Raw genomic sequence first — 19,489 nt, 5'->3', positions numbered from 1 at the left:
CTTGAGTGACAAAGCTGCTTGTGTTTCACTGATTTAGCCGGCTAAATACTACTGATGCTAATCTATTTGTGCTATATTGAGAATTTCCAATCCCACAGAGGTGTTAAATGCCTCCACTTTGCACCGACTACCATGTCTTCCAACAAAGAAGAAGTTAAAAAGAAAAAGTCATGACTCATCTGGTTTTTTTCGCACGAGCAGGCCCTACCCTTTGCTATTTTTTATTTTAATGTGCACTGTGTTGATCTCGACTTTGCTCTTACAAGCCACCAAAAATGCATCATGTACTTAAACAATGTTGATTGGCGCGCAGAGTACCAATCAACTGGGCTCTTGGCTGTCTGAGAGAGGTCAAAAGCCAAACCTCAGGGCTTTACAACCAGCAATCTACGCCACGCATTAAAAAACGCTCTGCAGGAAATGAATGGAGGGACGGATCGCACAGCATCTGCATGAGCGTGAGCTCAGACGTCCATGTTTCACTGTCATCTTTTTATGTGTGAATGAAACAGCCGACGTACAAAAAAACTTTTATTGAATTCTGAAACTTCAAAAAAAAAAAGAAAAAAGAAATCGCCGTCTGCAGAAGTCGTGCAGTCGGCTGTAATTCGTCATCGAGTATGGAAACACACCCAAATGAGAGGGAGGATAGGAGTTGACGGAGGGGATCGTGGCAAAGCGGGCCGAGCCTGAACCGCTTGAGTCTTCGTCTGGCACAGATGCACTCTGGGTCCACCACAGCGGGGGGGGGATCGAGGGTCCCTAGAGTTCCCTCTCAGACTCTGCGTTGGCTTCCTGGTGGGGGGATGCTGGGATGGGGTCGAGTTTGTCGTTTAGCGCCATCATTGTCCCAGGAACGGACATACACCTGGGACAGAAAGGTTTACGGATCGCTGATTCTCTCATCATCCTCAAAAAAGGAATCAGACGTAGGGTCACCACTCGCACCTCATCATGACGGTGGAAAGGTATTCGTCCACGGAGGGATCCCGTAGTCCTGCGCCAAACAAAGTGCAGCTAATCTGATGAGAATCAGATACGCTTACCAGCACTGCGGGGAGAAAACCCAATAAATCTTACTAGTCTCTATGTCATTATCGTAAAATTATACACCCTGTGGTCTAAAAAAATCCTAACCAAGCTGGATAAATACAGACCATTGTTGTTGATTCTGAAAAGCAGACTTTTTTTAATGTTATGAGTCCTGTCTATACAGCGAAACTCATTCCTCGCTGTTGGGGGTGAATGGTGGGTGGGGTGGGTGGGGGGTAAATGCTCACAAACAGCCAGGCTGTCGGCGTCAGGTCGTCGGAAGGTCACGGAAAAGCTGGAGTCAGACTCGGGACGGACCTCGTAGTGCAGGTCGGAAACTGCAGAACCTGTCGATGAAGCATCAAAACTGATGAATCCAACGTTTTATCCGCGCGTACGTGAAGCCATCCAACCTGCGCCGCCGGGTCGAGAGGTCAAGCAGCTCCCCAGCAGGACGTTGACGACGCATTGACGACGAAGCAGCTCCACCAAGGCCTGGACTTGAGCGGGATGGGTGAAGGGAACGCAGTCGACCGCTACCCCTCTCTGAGAAGGCAGTTTCCATACAGATCCAGGTAGAACACAGCTGTGCATCACGCCACCAGGAAGAGACTGAAGGATGAGTCTTATTTTAGGCTTCAGTTTTGCAGAAATATTTAAACTCACTTGAATATGAGCGCCTTTTACATTAAAATAAGGGTATTAAAAATACAAACCACTTGAAACACAGCATCCTGCTCGTCTGTCATGCCCTCCTGGCTGCTTACGCTTTGTAAACTGGTCATCAGTAGCTTGGGGAAGGGTGCCCACTGCAGGTCAGCGTCTGGTATGGTCACATCTACGACATAACGGGTGGATGAGGGCACAGAATGAGGTGAAGCTTGGTGCTCTCAGCTCTATTTGAACAGCCTGTAAAGGATCGAGGCAGACCATTTCACAAAATAGCCACGGTAATATCTGCCTGACCTGTAATTTGCACGAGCTTTTCAACAGAAGACTTCATCATCGGTATTGCGGGCTGCAGTTTGAGGAGGAAGCAGGCGGGTAGGGTCTCACACAGCGACTCGCTCGGCGGCAGGAACACGGGATGTCTGCCGCAAGAACACGCCATTTATTTTAAACCCCATCGGCGTTGACATTTAGATTCAACACGGGATGCAAAAACAACGGCGTCCCGTTGAGCAGGGGAGTGATGGAACATGTTACCCCTGGGGATCGAGCTGTGGGGGCCGTGGGAGCACAGATGCCATCTGAAGACAGTGATTCACGTCACTGGTGACTAAAGTCACCAGAGCTGTCTGGATGGTCGGGTCTGCCATGTCTTCAGCAACAGAAAGATATTCAGGAAAAGCTATGACTCTCATTCTGAAGGCCTGTACTTCATTGTTTAGACGTATTTGACTGTTCTGGTACTGACTCATGCTCTCCCACGGCCGGATCAGCATCTGCTTACGAGAATTTGAGGCGTTCGTTTCCTCAGCGGGGCTGACGTAGAACTGGAGGGTCAGGGGAGAATCTGAAACGACAAATTAAAAAGATCTACTGAATAAAATAAATATGCATCGACATGATTTGGCTTCTTGGTGTTATTAACCTTCATTTTCAGCGATCAGACGCCCAATCCTGCTGTTGTTAAAGATATCTACATGGGACAGCTCACGGTCCTTTTTCACCCTGAAAGTTGACATTTTTTGCAAGAAAAAAGCAAAAAGAGATGATTATTTTTAAAGAATTCACCATTTCATCCAACAATTTAATTTTCAAATGTTGCTGTATTTTAGCAGTCTTGTCGCTTACGGTGGTAAATTTGATATTTTCTGCAGATCTCCTCCAAGACATTGCAGAGACACAAACAACTTCAGTTTGATTTCACTGGAAATTTAAAAAAAAAAAAGACATAAAATGTTTCCCGAAAGGCCTTTAAAAATCAAAACGCATTCAAAAAAAGCTTTTACTTTTCTCCAGGGATGTTGTAGTGGGAGTAGAGCCCTGCCAGCTTCGTGGAGAACTCAGTAAACTGGTGTGACCTATGCAGAAGGTAAAAACAACAACCCTATAATCAACATCCACTATTATTTTATTCAGATTGACCTTTGTTTACCTCAGCATCTGAAGGAGGGTCTCGCTGCGCTGCAATAAAACATCACTGTAATTATCATGCAGGGTAAAGGGGGTGTGATGCGAACGGCGGCGCTCACTCACGACAGGCGATCTCCCGTGGGACGCCACCTTTACGTCCTCCACCTCACCGCTGGGCAGCAACACCACCTCCAGGTAGAACAAGTCTGCAGTCAGGTAGCAAGTGGTGTCAGTGATGTGGAAACCCATTCTGAGGAGAAAATGTAAACATTTTATTCCAAAAGAAAAAAAACTGAAAAATAAAAAGACTATTATAAGGGTAGAGGGTCAGAAATGACAAAGAAAGAACTATTACCCCTGTTGACTGGTAATAGTCTCCAGATGAGACTTCATGGAATTCAAAGATGGCACTAGGACACACAGGCCGACTTAGTCAAAGTGGAATACATCAACTTAATCCATAAAGCGTCATTTTTAATATGTTCCTTACCATTACAGACCTCCTGGAGCGTTTCCAGGGATCTAACCACGGGCTCAGATTGGCCGGGTTCCCCTCTGGGTTTGTCCTGTCGGGGTGACAAAAGGGGAGAAAAGTTGATATCCTTGTGAAAACGGGAAATACTTAACCCTCCTGTCCATTTCTGGAACACATTTTTATTTTACATCTATTTTTATGGCGTCCTCCAAAAATCCTATTCAGCATCACCGCTGGCAGGAAACTGCATGACAAGCCCTGGCCTTAAACCTTGGGCCCACACATCACTTCAGACAAGCAGATAATCAGGTTTCCCAGACTCCAGGGAATCCACTCCATTGCCAAGACCCACTTAGTATTAATCCAAAAGTATTAATCTATCCTGCTGCTCCACCCAACGCAAATCTAAAAACACTCCCTGGCATAGCTTCAGCAAACAAGCGCAGAGAGGCGTCGCAAGCTGTGTAGCTATGCATGGTACGACCCCATAAACCTGCAGAAATATGATTTACATTTGCAGAATGGAGCAAAAATGATCCATCAGATTTGATGAAAGAAGAGCAATCAAGCGGCGACTGGTCATCTTATCTCAAGGCAACACAAGACAAAAGACAATAAAGACAATAAGAGACTTGAAGCGAAACAGAATCCAAGTCCCCATCCCTGCACAGATGGCTGATTCAGCAACAAAAAGGCTTTTGTGCGTTCCTGTAATGATGATCTCATTCTCTGTGCATCACCACACCATCATTTTCAAGAAGCCACCCAGTGACAAGACTAAAATGTTTAAATTCAAGACAACACTTTGGTCTTTGTTTAAAATGAAAGTGCACAAATTAAAAAAAGGTAAGAAATGTTCATTCAATCACCATGTTCTGATTTTTTTCAAAATCAGCCTAAATTTACATGCAGATAATAACTGGAAATAGCATTTTACTGGAATGTGTCGTACCATACATCTTCGAACAATTTGGAATGTTTCATTCCAAGATTTATCTGCAAATTTCAAGTGTAGGTCAGTGAGGGAGTTTTCCATCATCACTAAAGCAAATGAAAAAAAGAGGAAAGCAGTCAAAAATACTCGAATGTGTTGTTTTTTTCCATTTCAGGCCATTTTAAAGTTCATTTTAGCAATCATGGTAGTGAGCTAAACAAAAAAAAAGAAAAGGTAAATCTATATATAAAAATAAAGATATCAGCCTTTCCATAAAACTTGATTTAAATTTAAAAGTAACTCCAGATAACCTGCCTCTTTCTTGTCTTGCAGACTTGAGTCTCCACAAGCGCAAACGTGCAAGTATTTATAGGATTAGCCAATTAATCAGTTACAGTATCGAGCATGTTCAATTCCCTTCCGTTAATCTGCATTTCATGCGCAATTATGACGAATATAGCCAAATTAATTAAGATCTTATTATTATTCGAAAGTAAGGGTTGTTTTATACGGGAGAAATGAGCGTTATAACTTAAAAACACAGTTCATTCCGCTCCTTCCGGGCGGGCGGTGCGGGCGTTGTCAGGCTGAGCCCCGCCCTCCCAGGACGTGCAGGCAGTATACTGCTAACGGCTACCAGCCAGCCAAGTCTCTGGAGTTAGCAGGGGAGCTAGCCATGAGCTAACGAGCTGCTAGCTGAGTCTTTTCATTCTCGCTACCACAATTCGACCCTCGTCAACCATCCTACCGGGGTTTAGGTTGCTTCATTTGCCGGTAGGTGATACGCTTCACGTTCTAATCGTCGCGGCGGGTTCCCTTTGAGGTCGCATCGTTGACTTCTGATTAGCTCGTTATCGCCTGCTAGCCCTTCTCCATTTGTTGCCACCCTAAGCGGCTAGCAGGCTAGCTGAGTGTGAGTCGATCGAACCGAACATCTGTTGCTGAGCAGCTCATTCCGACGTTTTTTATTTTATTTGTTATATTTTCTGCTACATTTATTTTTAAACTTCGCCTCGGTGTCAATTTGAGGTTCGTTAACGTTAATCTGCTCCTGCCTGTTAGTTTGTTAGCCACAAACCTGCTAGCGGGTTTACCTGCAGTAAACACATCACCAGCTAACTTATTAGCAAGTAAACATCATTATTATTATTACCGAAATATTACCGTTCTGTTATTGTATAGATAATTCTGGTCTTATTGGTGTGATCGATTGCTGATCGATTGTGATGATGCATCTCATTTTGGGTTACGTGTTGTAGTTTTTATGGTTTTATTTTAACCAGAGAACTCGTTTTGTTGATCTGATCGTTTTGGCTGCATTCCCTGACCCTCAGAGGTTTGCATGGTCCTTTGATAGAACACTTGGTAATATGATTTTATTACCACAGTGTTCTAGGTCTGTTAACCAGGGGAAGTGATCTCTAAATCGCTTGGGCATGTGTCAGACCCGGGGAAATACTGCCAGATGTTGAACAATAGCATTTCTTTGGCTAAATGATTTCCACAGTTCCTCATCGGTTGAAGACATTTGCTCACTTTTTGATGATGTACTTCTCTTATCCTGGTGACTGATCTTTTCCCGATGGTTGGGGATTTATATGCCATCTGTATGTGTGTTGCCTGCAAAATAGCTTTGCATTGAAGGAAATGTTTGCTTTGGGATTTTTTTTTTTTTTTGTTGCTTTTTTTTCCCCTCCGAGTTTCAAATAGGATTGTTGAAAATAAGTAATTTTAAACTCCAAAGATACAAAGAATAATCCACTGGAGTGTGATGGCAGCTTCTCCTGATTTTATTACATTGCTATTCGACAGAGACAGTTAAGCAGTCGCGTAGCACAAATGGAATCTAAAGTTCAAAAATGATGAAACATCTCAGGATTCCTTCTCCCTTTTTTTTTTTTCTCCCCAGGAATTATCACTTGCGCTTTTGTTGCAGCTTGAATCCCGAGCCTGATTTTTTTTTACATTCTCCATTTCACAATCACTCCCCCCGCGGCTGGCTCCACGTTGAACCTCCTCCTCCCTTTTCCACTCGGATCTCCAGGTACAGAGCCATGGCAGCTGCTAAGCCCAAAGGGCAGAACTCCCTGGCCCTCCACAAAGTGATCATGGTGGGCAGTGGAGGAGTGGGGAAATCGGCCCTCACTCTCCAGTTCATGTATGATGAGGTGAGCGACTTTCAGTTCACCAGTGCTGAAAAAAGAAACTTTCTTTCTGCTTTATTAACAACTAAATTGACCACAATTCGTTCCCCCCCCCCTCTTAGTTTGTTGAAGACTACGAGCCGACCAAGGCTGACAGTTACAGAAAGAAGGTGGTGTTGGATGGAGAGGAGGTGCAGATTGACATCCTCGACACAGCCGGACAAGAGGACTACGCCGCCATACGGGATAACTACTTCCGTAGCGGAGAGGGTTTCCTCTGTGTGTTTTCCATTACGGAACTGGAATCATTTGCAGCGACAGTAGATTTCAGGTCAGGCAGCATTTCGACGACCCATTTTCCCCCCATTTGTTTCAGTTTAGTTACGGTGGCTTTTGGAACATCGTTAAAAGCCACCGCTCTCTCCAACCCGTTCACTTCATGCTTTAACCATCAGTGGAATGCTCAATAATTCATGGCTGAATGACATTTCCTGTTCCAGAGAGCAGATCCTGCGAGTGAAGGAGGACGAGAACGTTCCTTTTCTCCTGGTCGGTAACAAGTCGGACTTGGACGACCGACGGCAGGTCAGCGCGGATGAGGCCAAGGCGCGCGCCGAGCAGTGGGGCGTGTGCTACGTGGAGACTTCCGCCAAAACCCGTGCCAATGTTGACAAGGTACATTTGACACGCTAAAGTTAGCCTATGGGTTAACGTCATCGGCATGAAGTGAACAGAAACGTGAACTTTCTTATTTTCCACAGGTGTTCTTTGACCTGATGAGAGAGATCCGGGCGAGGAAAATGGAAGACAGCAAAGAGAAGAATGGCAAGAAGAAAAGTAAAAGCTTGGCCAAGAGAATTAGAGAGCGATGCTGTATTTTATAGTGGTAAGAGAGAGCAGGATGGCTGCTTGTGTACATATACATTTCTCAGACTTTTGCATTGATTTTTTTTGTGCCCATCATACCTGACCATGACTTTCTGTTCCTGGCCAACAGGACACATGACCGTGTGTCAGGGAGGCGTAAAGATGGCATTTATAGCTCTAACTTTTTATGTGCTGAACTTCCAAATAATCTATCTGTTCTCTCTGTCTCTCTCTTCTTTACTCTGACTACATTGCAGAGTTTAGTAAAAATCGATGGTGTTTTTAATTTTGGCCTAAGCTTGAAAAAAAAACAACAGCCCTACAATGTTACCTTTCATTGTACATTTTTAATGTGTATAGTATTCATATACAGCTTAAAAAAAAGAAGGAAAGTTTAAGGTGTCGAGGTTTGAATGAGGAAGAAGAGAGCTTGACTCAGCAGTTTAGCATCAACCCAGAACTCAAGTGCCACCAAGAAGACATAGATGACATCGGTCATCTATGGAGCATTTCGATTTGAATGCAGCTGAAATTTAATGCCCTTCCTATTTATTGTTTCACACCTCAATTTTACTTTATATTGTTCTGAATCTTATTTTATCTGTGAAGACACACATTTTTCTCATCTTTCTGTCAACCAGGGAAAGATAAGAGCACTGCTGCTCCCATATCTGTTCCTTTCACGTCACTTTGTTGAGATTTCTCAAATGCACAAATGACATCGATCATTACCCTTAAATCTGTGAAGGAATTACCGTTTCCTTTTCTTTTTTTTTTCCCTTCTCAAATCTAACATTTACCTCACTCTAATGACTTTCATCCCTTTTTTGTTTTTGTTTTCATCAAAGGAATCTCTGGTGCTGTGATATAAGGTGATTCCAGAACACTACAACCGTTACATGCTGTCTCAAACACATCCAACTATTAGCTTCCAGTCATGTAAACATTTAATTTGCCAGTGTTGCTTCCTCCTCCATCCTCTCTCTCTTTGCCTAAAGGCATCTCTTAAAAGGGATTTAAGTGGGAATAAATGAATGGCTTGAGGAAATCTAAGGCATAAAATATGGGATAAACAAATGCAGGCTTTATGAAAGTGAGGTGGTGCCGATCCAAAAGAGTTGTTCTTAGTCACCAAAGAAAATTGCTAGCTAGTATAAACAAGTGCCCGCTTATTAACAGAAGTGACAGTTTGCTTTTAGTGAGCATCACAAATATAAGCACCGCTGGTGGCAAACGTGAAGAGGATCCTTAAAAGAATTGGGTCTGAATGACCTGGAAAGGAAATGCAAAGTAGGATTTAGTAATTCTTAATGCATCACTGCTGCCTCTCTGTCCATTGTGAATGTGAGTAATGTCCCAGATCGCTCCTGTTCGCCTGTCGTTTTAGGGTGCCAATGATGATCAGAGGTCACTGATGTTCTGCTTTTTTTTTTTTTTTTTACCTTTGTGGAATAATAACTGGTGTTATAAAGCAGTAGGACATCTTAATGAACCCCCTGATATGTTTTTTTTTTTTTTTAATTTTCAAGCAGTGTAAAAAAAAATTAAAAAAGGAAACGAGAATGCTATTCATGATCGTTAGACCAAAACACACTGTGAATTCTGATCTTCTGCTATTTTGCTTTCCCTTAATGACTGAGCCACCATTTATTTTCTAAGCATAACATTTATGGATTATTCAGAATAATTTATTCATTCTAATACTTTTTAAAGTCTGACCTCCATCTTGGGGTTGCTACCACAGTTCTGAGTGTATGTGTTTATGTGCTGCTAACAGCATTATTTCCACTACAGGACCCCCAACTCTAGAGTCTATGCAAAAAGAAAAGAGTTTTACGCCCCACTGAAGGGTACAGATTGGGCTGTAACTGGTTTGATAGTAAAACCCTAGACTGAAATCAATGAAAACACTCCCTGAAGGTTTGCATCCCATAATCAGTTTATTTATGCTTATGTTTACATTTTTCTGGCACTTCTGATTTTAGCTGTATGGCGCAAAAAGAATAGACAAGTTCAAGAAATAAAAAAAATCTCCCCCACCTACTTTTTAACTGTTTTATCAGTTCATAACTATTGATTATTTTGAGCTGAATGCTTAGGGATCCAGAACTAGTTTTATTATGATGACGTTTATTGCTTTGACTTTTATATTTAAGTCTTCAAAGCTCAAGTGAAGTTAAAGATTGTGCGTTTCCTGACAGCATAATTACACCTGAGTGGTGATGTCATTGCTGTAAAACTATTGTTAGAATGTAACCCACCAATATTGTGAAATGTTTTCGTCGAATTGGACTTCAGACACAAACACTTGAAGAATTTCCGGCCTTTTTTTCCCCTCATACTTGTGAGAATGGAATCTTTTAAACAAAAAAGCACACAGTTGTGAATCTTTAAGACAGGAAGGCGAGATGGGAAATGTAGGATTAACTGCACCCCAGAAAGTGAGGAAACAAGGGCATCATGATGTTAAGGGCTAACATCCAGTTCACAACACAAAGAATGACACGGCCCTAAAAGCTGAATCGAGCGAATTTAAAAATCTATTATGACCTTTTTCTTAACAGCTGTGTGTTTTCAAAATGAATTATGTCTTAAACTAATTTAATCCAGTGACCTCCATACTGCTTGCTCACTCAGCATTGGCTCAACAGTCTAACTCTTTGTTTATTGCTTCTGCAGGAGCATATTTATACATTTATTCATCTTTACATGTAATTTAATTTTATCTATGGCCCAAATATTTTTCCAGTACTTAAGGAGCGATATTAAAACAGATTTGTGCGAAAGCTATAAGCAAACTGCCCCTGTGGGTATTCAAATAACTTCTTTCGCCTTTTATATAAATATCCTTGTAATAAAAAAAAAAAATCTGTCTTTGTTTGGATGGTTGTACGTATGCCATAAATTGTTTCCTTCATGTTTACTTATTTTGAACATAACCACTAATGTAGCCTGTTTGTGAATGCAAGAGGTGAACCTTACATTTCAATTTTTTTGTGAGTTATTTGAAAATGGCAAATAAATGGATATTACTAAAAACAGTTTTCAGTTGTGTGTAAGTGTTGTTTGTGTGCTGAGACGTGTCTGGTGATGGATTGTGACACAGTATCTCACATGAACTCCAAACATTTTTTTTTTTTATACGTTACAAATCAGTGAAATCTTGGATTCATCAAACTTGGTTTTAACTGGAATTGGAATGTCACAGCTTTTAATGTGTACAACGACTCCAGCAATACTTGCCCAACATCAATCAATGAAATTAATTATGGATTTATTTCTAAATCAATGCCTGTTTAACTGGAAATATGTGGTTTATAAAGATATAAGATGTAATGTTACATTTTTATGTATATTATAAAGGTAGGGGTTTCCCTGCGCGTTGACGTCACCACCGGTATCGATGACGCAAACGCGCATCATTGGTTCGCAACGACGCAAGAGGCCTGTAGTTTGAAAGCTGTCTGGGCCTCATCGAGTAGCCACATTGCGAACAAAGTTAGATTAATCTGAAATAAATTCTAGGATTTCTGGAGCATTTTTCCACGGAAATACTTCAGCTCCACTCAGACCATGCGGCGGTAAGGGAGAACCGCTAACCGACGGGATTCGTGGAGGCGGACGCGTTTTGGAACCGCATTGTTATACTGCATCTTGACTTGAGTTGCATTGAACTCCACGCAAGGAGAAAAGAATGCTAGCTGGCTAACGTGCTAGCGGCTAGCTAGCTGGCTAGCGGCTCGCGTGCTATTCACTTCCTTGTTGCACATTGGAGTGTGATGGAAGGCGAGGAGAAGTTTGTCAGAGGCGGAATTTAGTCTCAAACTGTCTCGTTATTATTTAACGGTTAATGGATTTATATAGTTGTATGAAGTGCAACGTTTCAGGAGAACTGTATTTTGATTTTAGCGGCGCTTTGGGCCTAAGCTTCGACCATGAAATGGAATGCAACTGTGTGGATGGACACAGTTAGCTAGTGGAGGCTAGCCGGCTAAACCAACTACCATTACCCATCATATGTGGGAGATGTCGGGTACAATGGTTGAGTAACAGGCGGGCTCTATAGCTGACTACCATATTGTGGATACTACGTAACGGGATCTACAGGTACCGTTTGTCATGAATTGGGGTGAAATAACTCACTTTTTATGCACCACCAAACGAGCTAGCTTTGTATTGCTAACACCTAGCTTGTGATTTAGCTAGCTAGTTAGCTAGCTTTGGCTGGTAAAATTGTGAATTTGCCGATCTGGAAGCTAACTAGCCTGTTCCACAGCTAGCCCAATGTTTTGTTGTACGGCACATCCAGGAACATAGTTTTGATAAATTATTATAATATTCAGATCATTTCTCAACGTGGCTGGAATATTTATTCGGAAAATATAAATGCCGAATCCAGAACTGCTTCGCGAAGGTCGGGGACGAAGCCCCTCGGCTCAGCGGAATGCTAACAGGCAGGACAGGCGTAGCAAGCCGGGGAGCGATGCCGCTCAGCGGGATAGACACCGTGAGAAGAGGCGGTCGTCGGCTTCTAGGAAAAAGAAGCGCAGGCAGGCCAGGGACAGAGGCGTGTGGCACACCGGTACATCAGGGGAGCCTGGAAACAACCGAAGAAGCACTTTTGAAAATGAAACTGAACTTCGGACTTTGGTGGAGTACGATGACGTGAGCTCCCAGTCGGAGCGTTTTTCCGGGAGCCCCTCTCCTAAGCTTGACCCCCATATTGACAGGCTGTCAGTGGAGCGACTTAGCGAGGTGGACTTTGGTGAGTATAATGGACCAACATCCCCAGATAGAAGCCAACTGAGAGACAGGGAGGGAGTTGGCAAAGATGAACAAACAAGAGGACCATCCGAAAGGAGCAAGCAAGAGAAGGAGCCTAGCAAGAAGAAGGACCGTCAGAGTCGGGAGAGAGACTCCTCCAAAGCCAGGAGCGGAGGCAGCCTGAGTGGCTCTAAAAATCACAGAGACACTACAAGAAGCAATGACAAAAACGGTAAGAGGACGTCGACATCCCAGTCCTCGCAATCCGCCGATAAAAAGGATTCCAAAAGACACAAGAGTAAAACAAGGTCTGAGAAGGAGCCTCCGTCTGCGTACAGAGATGCTCCGCAATCGTACAGAGATGACCGCGAAGACCTCAGGGCATACAGGAGAAGTCCTGGTTTCAAAGCAGAAAGTCCCTATGGGACGTCGTACCCGTATAGCTACCAGTCTCCTGGTGGTTATAACCAGCTAATATCTAGAAGAAGTCCAACTTACGGGAGCAAAAGACTCTCTCCCAGTGCTACTTATTACAGCCGAGATGTAGATGTCTATGGGTCGTATGGTATGCCCAAGTCACCCACTTCGTACTCCAGCAACAAAAGGAAGCGCTCCCCAGTGAGTCCGGTCAACTGGCGCAGGTCTCCGAGTTACGGCCGACACAGTCCATACGAACAAGGAGAGTTTGGTTCAAGTCCCTACGGAAATCGCAGGAGGTCACGGAGTCCGTACCGGAAGTCCCTGAGCCCAAGTCCAGATGTCAGGTGAGTTTATTGTGTGTGTTATTATGTGGTGGTTTATAATAAGTCAATTCTGTTGGGATTTATCACTTTTTATTTGCTTACTTTAAAAAATCGCTGCCATGCCTGGAATTTTGCCTCAGAATTTTCAAAAAGGTGTACATTTTCCCTCCAGGCGATCGGCACGATCACGTAGCAGAAGTCCGTACTCATCTTCAAGGCACTCGCGGTCTCGCAGCCGCCACCGCCACTCTCGCTCGCGCAGCCGCCCGTCGAGCCTCTCGCCCAGCACGCTCACCTTCAAAACCAGCCTCGCTGCCGAACTCAGCAAGCAGAAAAAGGCCAAGGCGGCGGAAGCAGCTGCCAAAGCCAAGAACTCCAGCAACACGTCGACTCCGACCAAGAGTTCCTCATCCGCTCACCAGCCCAGCCCCAAGTCCAACCACGCATCCAGGAAGGGACGTCCTCCCTCTCCACCGCAACCAGAGAGAGGTCCCAGAACCCCAACGTCGAGCCAACCCCAGTCCCCGTCGGAAAAGGCAACCAAGAGGACCACCGAACACCAGCCCGGCAGGGAAAGGGAGGGAAAGGGGAAGGAGGATTCCATACATCGGGATCGGAGGAAAGCACCAGCATCTGTGCCGAGCAAGGACAAAGAACGGGCCGCCGGTCCGGTCGTCCCATCTGTCACATCCCTGCCTTTGCCCCCAACAGTCCTTGAGCACATCGACAAAGGAGAAAGGTATGAGCGTGTCATCGATTCGTGCTAAAAAAAGTTTTATGCAGATTTTGAACTTTCTTTGACACTTGCTCTCTCTGCATCTCCTGGTTTCTTCTGTCAGCTTGAAGGAAAGCTCGCTCTCAGGGAAGAAGAAGTCAGAGAGAAAGGTACGTCAACTCCTCACCGACTTGCCTCTGCCCCCTGAAATCTCTGGTGGAATGTCTTCCCCGCGCAGCCCCCCCGAGGACAAAAAGTCCCAAGCACCTCGCCGAAGACCTAAGTACGTGACGACACACTTAGCGCTCCATTTCCTGTCCTGATCGTCTCTGCTATATATTCACTCGATTCCCCTTTTTGAATACTTTTCAGAATATGCGGCCCGAGATACGGTGAGATTAAGGAAACGGAAATAGATTGGGGAAAACGTTGTGTGGACAAGTTTGAGATCATTGGAATCACGGGGGAGGGTACCTACGGTCAGGTGTACAAAGCTAAAGACAAAGACACCGGTGAGTGTTTTTAAAGATGGACGTTTATTCCTTGACTCCCAACACGGATCCAGTCTGAAGCGAATTAAAAAGGCTGCTTTCATTCAAACGTTTTTTTTTGTTCCGTAGCTGAAATGGTGGCACTGAAAAAGGTCAGACTGGATAACGAGAAGGAGGGCTTCCCGATCACGGCTATCAGAGAGATCAAGATTTTGCGGCAACTGAACCACAAGAGCATCATCAACATGAAGGAGATCGTCACCGACAAAGAAGACGCTCTTGATTTTAAGAATGATAAAGGTGCGCTTTTTTTTCCTTCAGTGTTCACATGATTTTTTTTGTTTGTTTATGTGGCTTTAACCCCGTTTCTCTCGCCTCAGGTGCTTTCTACCTGGTATTTGAGTACATGGATCACGACCTGATGGGCCTGCTGGAGTCTGGTCTGGTGCATTTCAACGAAAGCCACATCAAGTCCTTCATGCGGCAGCTGCTGGAGGGCCTGGATTACTGCCATAAGAAGAACTTTCTGCACAGAGACATCAAGTGCTCCAATATTCTGCTCAATAACAAGTGAGTCCTTGACGTCGTTACTCAGATGTAACAGGTTTTTATTCCATTGTATGTTTAAATTACCCCTCACACCTCTCTCAACAGAGGTCAAATAAAGCTGGCGGACTTTGGGCTCGCCCGGTTGTATAACTCTGAAGAAAGGTGAACCTTTTGCAGACATACGCCTTGTGAGCTAGCCTGGCTAGCTTCATTCCTGTGTGTCGTGATGCTAACAGATCCATGTTTTTATTTTCTTTCAGTCGTCCATACACCAATAAAGTGATAACGCTGTGGTACCGCCCGCCGGAGTTGCTTCTGGGAGAGGAGCGCTACACTCCAGCTATCGACGTGTGGAGCTGCGGGTGAGAGCAGAAGTGGTTTAGGGTTTTGTTTAAGCGTCGGTTTTTATTGGCGTAATGATTTGATCTTGTTTTGTCGCACAGTTGCATCCTTGGAGAGCTTTTCACCAAGAAACCGATATTTCAAGCTAATCAGGAGCTCGCTCAGCTAGAGCTGATCAGGTAAGATTTGGCTACACGGGGTAAAGGTGGTAAAGTTTTTTTTAATTGTCTTTATTGAGGAAATGCTAATTTTAATCATTTATGCTAAATTGATCGCATTTAGAAAAGGCTCATGTAGTCTTAAGTTCTAATTTTGAGCCTCCCCTGAATCGTTAGCGATTAATTTTCCTTCAAACAAGCTATAACTGCTGCCTTACTTCTGTCTGAACAAATTAATTTCTGTCGTTTCAGCCGAATCTGCGGCAGCCCTTGCCCCGCTGTCTGGCCAGATGTAATAAAACTCCCCTTCTTCAACACCATGAAACCAAAGAAGCAGTACAGACGGCGCTTACGAGAGGAGTTCGCTTTGTGAGTTCACGAATACGAGGTCCTCGTTGAGTATTTAAGCACCGTGCCGTCGATCCGTGAGCTGAATATTTTTTTACTTGTGTCGTCCAGCATCCCTCCCTCAGCCCTGGACCTGTTTGACCACATGTTAAACTTGGACCCCAGCAAACGCTGCACCGCCGAACAAGCCTTAGGCAGCGAGTTCCTCAAAGACGTGGACCCGGACAAGATGCCCCCGCCAGAGTACGTTCAGCAGCGCTTTATAACTGGATGTCAGCGGGTAAAATGTTTGTTTTTTTGTTCACCGTGTTTTCTGCTCGTCTCCTCCTCTTCCAGTCTTCCGCTGTGGCAAGACTGTCACGAGCTGTGGAGCAAGAAGCGCCGGCGACAGAAGCAGATGCCGGAAGAAATGGCCGCGCCTAAGGCGCCGCGTAAAGAGCTGGGCCTCGACGACAGCCGCAGCAACACCCCCCAGGGCTACCCGGCCCCCGGAGGAGTCAAAGCTCCCAACGCGGCGGCTTCGGCGCTGCTGGGTGAGTTTAACCGCTCCGTGTTTGTTTGTTCTTGTCATTATGAGCTCGACAGTCTGCACGCGGTTTTTGTTTTTAGTCGTCTGTTCGGTACTCGGGAGTAACGTCAGACAAATATTTGATGGTAATGAAGCGCTAATGTCACGCTGCTCACCTCACGGAGGTCAGGCTGCACTTATCCCACAGAAACATAACCAACACCTTCATTTTTGCGTTATGTAAAAACAAGTCAAACTGGTGTAGGAGAGGAACTTTAACATGCAGATTGCTGCAGGGTGCGGAGTCACTTCAAATACAGTAATCTCTCGCTTATTTGCGCTTCAAGATGCACAGCTTCACTACAGATTTTTAGTAGGTAGTCACATGGTACCGTACGCGCCTGCTATTGGCTGACGGCATCCGCGTGTGTGCTGCGTTCGGACTCACAGTTCCTCCTGCGACTTTTCTTTAATACAAAACAATCTATAAGAGTTTGAGGAAAAGGTAATACAGATAGAAGGTGGTTTAATATCAGTATTTAGAGTATTTAGTATTTAGCAATATCGCAAAATTTTGTTTTTTCACAGGTGGTCCTGGAACGCATTTAACCGCGAGTAACGAATGACTGTATTCAGTCTTGGATCAGCTGGACTTGAGGAAAACTTGTCATTTTTTTTCTGAAAGTAAAAAACAAAACGAGAAAAGTAAAACGACTCGCTCGGTCGTTCCGGAAATCTTTAGGAAAAGGCGGTGACTAAGCTGAACCTGTACGCTGATGATGTTTTGTTCTGCTGTGCTCAGACCCCAAGGGGCCGAACTCCCAGCTGACCCAGGAGCAGCTGGCCGTCCTCCTGAACTTCCTGGGCCAGCCCACGGGTTCGGTGAACGCCACCCAGTTCGTTCAGGCCATGAGCACCAAGGTCAACCAGGAGACGCTCCAGCAGCTCTCCAAAGCTCTGGCCCCCGCCGACCCCCCCGAGCCTCCGCCGCCACCTCCCCCTCCCCAGCCCGCGCCCGCAAAGCCTCCGCAGCCAGCCGCTCCGTTAGGAGTACCACGCACGCCCCCCATGCCCAAGCCCCCGTCGCCCCCCATGTCAGCGCCGCCGGGAATCCCCGAGGCGGGGGCCGCCACGCAGACGGCCATGACGATGCTGCTGGCTCAGCTGCTGCAGGCGCAGCAAGGGGACGGGGCGGAGGGCGCCGTCCCTCCTGCAGGTGGAGCAGCGGCTGCAGCAGCAGCGGGGGGTCAGCCCCCGCCTCCAGACGTCAAACAGCCTCCAGAGCCCAGCCCGGTCTCCCCAGGTAAAACCCCCCCCCCCCCCGACGGGGGATTCCTTCTTGAAGTTTGAAAGTGGATTTAACAGGAAGTTGTTTCTGTTTTAGTGTCTGAAGTGGGCGGGGTCTCCATCCTGCCTCCGGACCAGAGGCCTCCTGAGCCGCCAGAGCCCCCGCCCCACGCCGACCTGGACTACCGCCAGCCCCCACCCGAACCCCAGGCCGGCCACGCCCCCCCGCTTGTGTCTACAGGCGGAGGCGACGGAGGGAGACCCCCCGAGCCGGACTACCCGCCTCTGCCCACTGCAGAAGCATCTGCATACGGGGGTGACTACAGCCACCCCCCTCCTCCCCCCTACACTCCTGTAGGGTATGGGGAGGGCTACATGGGTCACATGTTGGGCGGGGGGCTACCCCCCCACACTTTGAGAGAAGTGTTCGCCAGCCAAGGCCCGCCCGCCGGCTCCTCCTCCGCCGCAGGCGTCCTGGCCCCGGCCCACCCGGACCCCTTCCCTCCCCCGGGGCCCCCCCCAGGACCCGGCAGCATGGTGTTCACCGGAGACAAGGACCACCGCTTCAAGTACAATCACAGCCCTTTACCCGTGGAGGGGCACCCCACCCCCGGCGCCATCCACCTGTACAACCACGCCATGCCTCGAAAGGACGCCGTCCCCGCTCCCCCGCTACCCCTCCCAGCTCCCGGACAACCCTGGGGGGGCTCCCCTTCACAAGTCGGGGCTCCGCAGCTACCCCTGGGCTTTGTCCAGCACGTGAACTCGACGGCAACAATCAGAGGGCGGGGGCTGCCTTTCTGAGCGTCTGGAGACGTCAAACTGATTGTCGACGGACAAAAAAAGGGCGGAAGGACTCCCTCCAGAGCCGACGCCGCCCCCCCCCCCCCAGGCCCGACCGACCCCAAGATGCACACTCAGTTTGTAGTAACTTAAATCTGTGTAGAGTATTCTATTCGTCCTCGGTCTGGATTACGGAGTGTGTGGCAGAAGCTTGAACACCGGAGGAGCTTTTCTCGCTCATACCATTTTTCATAATTTTTTGTAATCTATTTTGCTGTCTTTTAAATTAAACTTTTACCTTTTTTGAGTGTACATTTATCAGGCCCGGGTACATTTTAAAAACCTCTACCTTTTAGCCTTTTTCCGTAATAATTGCCCCAGGGCGAAGTAGTATTAATGTTTTGCACTACTGACTGAAGTAGGTGGAAATTCTTTTTAGCTACGAAAGGAAGCGGACGACGTGCCTCGTCCGCACGTTTAGAACACATGACCAGTGATGTAGTGTTTGTCTCCTTTATGGCCGTGAGTGTGATGAAGATGAAGATGATGATGATGATGATGATGAAGGCTCAGCTGAATGGGTTGATGACTTAAGTACCAGCACAGGGACTGTTGGTTCCAGAAGCACTTGGATGAATGCAACCAAAACCCCATCAATGTTGGAAAAAGGCTGTTTTCACTTCAAACTGCCTTTTTTTTTAAAAAACAAAATTTATTTTACAGTAAGTGTTGTAAAATCTTCAACAAAACACAAACACAAGTACCCCCCCCCCCCTTTCTCCCCTCCTACCCCCAGGTCAAAAAAGAAAACTTGTCCTTTTTTCTTTTTTGTACTAAAATGATTTTTGCCCCCCCCTCCCCCCCTTTCCTCTTCTTTGGCAAATGTTTATTAAAAAAAAACACCAACGCTGGATTGTCTGTCGTCTGCTTGATTGCTTCGTGGACCAGGCCACTGGATGGCAGTGTCACGTCAAACATCGCTGCTCGCTCCCCAGATGTTGTTAGAAGCCGTGAGTAAATCTTACGCTAAAATGTTCTTGAAGCGACAAATCCATTGTGAGTCAGAAGTGTTAGGTTTAGGGACGCTGGAGGGATCCAACGATCCAGCGCCAGGCCGAGCGGCCCCAGAGAACGTGGACATTTTAGAAAAATGGTTTCGAACCAGGCTCTTGATGTTCAGGCTTAATGAAGTTCTTGGTATGAAGGCTAACGCTATTTAAGGTTGCCTAACAACACGTCTGTCTCCGTTACATCCACATGAACACGTGCC

General features: G+C 46.0%; 3 protein-coding genes across 8 annotated transcripts; 2 read left to right on the top strand and 1 right to left on the bottom strand.

Moving 5' to 3' along the window:
* Positions 1 to 635: 635 nt before the first annotated feature.
* Positions 636 to 4,622, bottom strand: med1l (mediator complex subunit 1-like). The gene is made up of 16 exons (XM_068304366.1): positions 4,539 to 4,622; positions 3,602 to 3,677; positions 3,467 to 3,521; positions 3,235 to 3,361; positions 3,134 to 3,162; positions 2,988 to 3,059; positions 2,830 to 2,904; positions 2,627 to 2,706; positions 2,450 to 2,548; positions 2,239 to 2,353; positions 1,999 to 2,123; positions 1,749 to 1,870; positions 1,446 to 1,644; positions 1,281 to 1,379; positions 949 to 1,051; positions 636 to 868 (listed from the first exon to the last, which is right to left on the bottom strand). Exons 1-16 carry the CDS (start codon positions 4,620 to 4,622, stop codon positions 763 to 765), a joined length of 1,566 nt encoding a protein of 521 aa, XP_068160467.1. The 3' UTR covers positions 636 to 762.
* Positions 4,623 to 5,149: 527 nt separating this feature from the next.
* Positions 5,150 to 10,567, top strand: ralaa (v-ral simian leukemia viral oncogene homolog Aa (ras related)). 5 transcript variants are annotated; one of them, XM_068304040.1, is made up of 5 exons: positions 5,150 to 5,294; positions 6,565 to 6,688; positions 6,787 to 6,995; positions 7,165 to 7,339; positions 7,426 to 10,567. In XM_068304040.1, exons 2-5 carry the CDS (start codon positions 6,575 to 6,577, stop codon positions 7,546 to 7,548), a joined length of 621 nt encoding a protein of 206 aa, XP_068160141.1. In that variant the 5' UTR covers positions 5,150 to 5,294; positions 6,565 to 6,574; the 3' UTR covers positions 7,549 to 10,567. The 5 variants fall into 5 exon arrangements, with proteins under 5 accessions (XP_068160141.1, XP_068160140.1, XP_068160139.1 ...); XM_068304039.1 differs by having other exon boundaries at positions 6,430 to 6,688; XM_068304038.1 differs by lacking the exon at positions 5,150 to 5,294 and having other exon boundaries at positions 6,080 to 6,688; positions 7,426 to 7,550; positions 8,380 to 10,567.
* A 417-nt stretch (positions 10,568 to 10,984) lies between these two features.
* Positions 10,985 to 19,076, top strand: cdk13 (cyclin dependent kinase 13). 2 transcript variants are annotated; one of them, XM_068304158.1, is made up of 14 exons: positions 10,985 to 13,059; positions 13,211 to 13,777; positions 13,878 to 14,036; positions 14,126 to 14,265; positions 14,374 to 14,544; positions 14,625 to 14,814; positions 14,899 to 14,955; positions 15,054 to 15,155; positions 15,237 to 15,314; positions 15,546 to 15,662; positions 15,753 to 15,884; positions 15,978 to 16,174; positions 16,952 to 17,452; positions 17,534 to 19,076. In XM_068304158.1, exons 1-14 carry the CDS (start codon positions 11,918 to 11,920, stop codon positions 18,238 to 18,240), a joined length of 4,260 nt encoding a protein of 1,419 aa, XP_068160259.1. In that variant the 5' UTR covers positions 10,985 to 11,917; the 3' UTR covers positions 18,241 to 19,076. The 2 variants fall into 2 exon arrangements, with proteins under 2 accessions (XP_068160259.1, XP_068160260.1); XM_068304159.1 differs by lacking the exon at positions 14,899 to 14,955.
* The last annotated feature ends 413 nt before the right edge of the window (positions 19,077 to 19,489 follow it).

This window comes from Antennarius striatus, chromosome 20, assembly GCF_040054535.1.
Source record: "Antennarius striatus isolate MH-2024 chromosome 20, ASM4005453v1, whole genome shotgun sequence".
In the NCBI taxonomy this organism is placed as follows: Eukaryota; Metazoa; Chordata; class Actinopteri; order Lophiiformes; family Antennariidae; genus Antennarius; species Antennarius striatus.
This window is presented reverse-complemented; position numbering and strand designations above follow the sequence as displayed.